This window comes from Calidris pugnax, unplaced genomic scaffold (genome assembly GCF_001431845.1).
Source record: "Calidris pugnax isolate Ruff unplaced genomic scaffold, ASM143184v1 scaffold38, whole genome shotgun sequence".
Classification (NCBI taxonomy): domain Eukaryota; kingdom Metazoa; phylum Chordata; class Aves; order Charadriiformes; family Scolopacidae; genus Calidris; species Calidris pugnax.
The window spans coordinates 8011164-8012562 of NW_015090995.1; the positions used below are offsets into that span (position 1 = coordinate 8011164).

General features: G+C 68.9%; 1 protein-coding gene across 2 annotated transcripts in view; it reads right to left on the reverse strand.

Annotated features, from left to right (window-relative positions):
• The window catches only part of LOC106895729 (chromosome unknown open reading frame, human CXorf57), a 28770-nt gene extending 27669 nt beyond the window's left edge, over window positions 1–1101 (reverse strand). For both annotated transcript variants that reach the window (XM_014955339.1, XM_014955337.1), the window contains exon 1: window positions 400–1101. In XM_014955339.1, coding sequence (XP_014810825.1) covers window positions 400–1012 — 613 coding nt within the window. In that variant the 5' untranslated portion in view covers window positions 1013–1101. The remainder of the gene's footprint in view (window positions 1–399) is intronic.
• Window positions 1102–1399: the final 298 nt, after the last annotated feature.

The following is a 1399-nucleotide window of genomic DNA, read 5'->3' on the forward strand; positions in this document are numbered from 1 at the left end:
GTTTGGATTAGATATTAGGAAAAAGTTCTGGACTCAAAGGGTTGTTGACCATTGGGACAGGCTGCCCTGGGAACGGATTGAGTCACCATCTCTAGAGGTATTTAAAAGGTGTGGCGCTGAGGGACACGGTTTAGTGGTAACTTGGCAGCGTTAGATTAGCTTCACGGTCTTAAAGGTCTCTTCCAACCATAACAATTCTACGACACCTCAAAAGTAACACAAACATGTAAACTGTGGCAGGTAGGACATGTTTGTACTGGTGCCTAATGTGACCGGGGGGTCACTTCAGACCAGCTGCACAAGCAACCGCACCCTCTCACCTCCACGGGCACCTTCGAGGCCTCCGGGCCGGATGTCCCCCTCCACCCCCTCCCCTCTCCCCGCCTCCTCCCCTCTCACCGTCGACGTCCACCTGTGCCTGGGGCTTGTCCGCCACCCACATGTCTCCGTAGGGATCCTCATTATTCCACAGCGGCAGGTAGTGCTTCTTCTCCCCGCGGAGGGGCGGCGGGCGGTGACGGCGGGGCGGGGAGAGGGCCCCCGTCCCGCCGAGACCCCCCGCGGGCTCCAGCTCCTCCAGGCAGAGGAAGCCGTACCGGAGCCGCTTCTCGTCGTACAGGTAGGAGCAGCGCCTGAGGCACAGGCGCGCGCCGGCCCGCAGCTGCGCGCGCTGCACCAGGCCGTTCAGGTGCGGCGCCAGGTAGCAGCGCTGGTGGCACGCGCCGTCCGCCAGCGTCACGTCGTACCAGTATTGCGGGGAGGGGGCGGCGGCGGCAGCGGGTGGCGGCGGCGCCTCGGCCAGGTAGCGCTCCACCGCCACCACCGTGAGGGGCGGCGGCTCCGCGGGGGACACGCTCAGCTGGGAGGAGCCCCGCACTTCCTCAAAGACCCGCTGCAGCCAGGAGGCCCCACCGCTCGCCGGACCCCCCGCCGCCGCCGCCGCCCCCCGCCTCTCCTCGGCGGGCCGGGCGCCGCCACCACCGCCGCTGCCTTCCGGGGTAGGGTCCTGCATGACAGCCCAGGCCGCTGCTGGGGAGGGGAGAGGGCGGCCTCGGCCTCCCGCTGTCACCGGCTGAGCGAGGGCGCCGCCATAGCGCGGGGGCGGGGCTGGGGCCGGTGCGCGCGCGCGCCGCGTTCCGTTCAAAGCTCCCAATGGGCGCGGAGGGGGGAGGGAAGAGGGTGACAGGAAGGCGACGGTGGGGAGAGCGGGCTCGGCCGGGGCGGGGGGGCGAAGGGGGGAGCAGAAGGCCCCGGGGAGGAGGAGGTGGGAGGAGCAGCCGGTAGCGGCTGAGAGAAGGGGGTTCCCGAGGCGGTGGGTGGCACCGGCCCGCTTCGGGGCTCTGTGAGGCCGTGTGCCGCCCGTGGGCTGGCACCGAGAAACCGTTAGAAACCGAGCGTG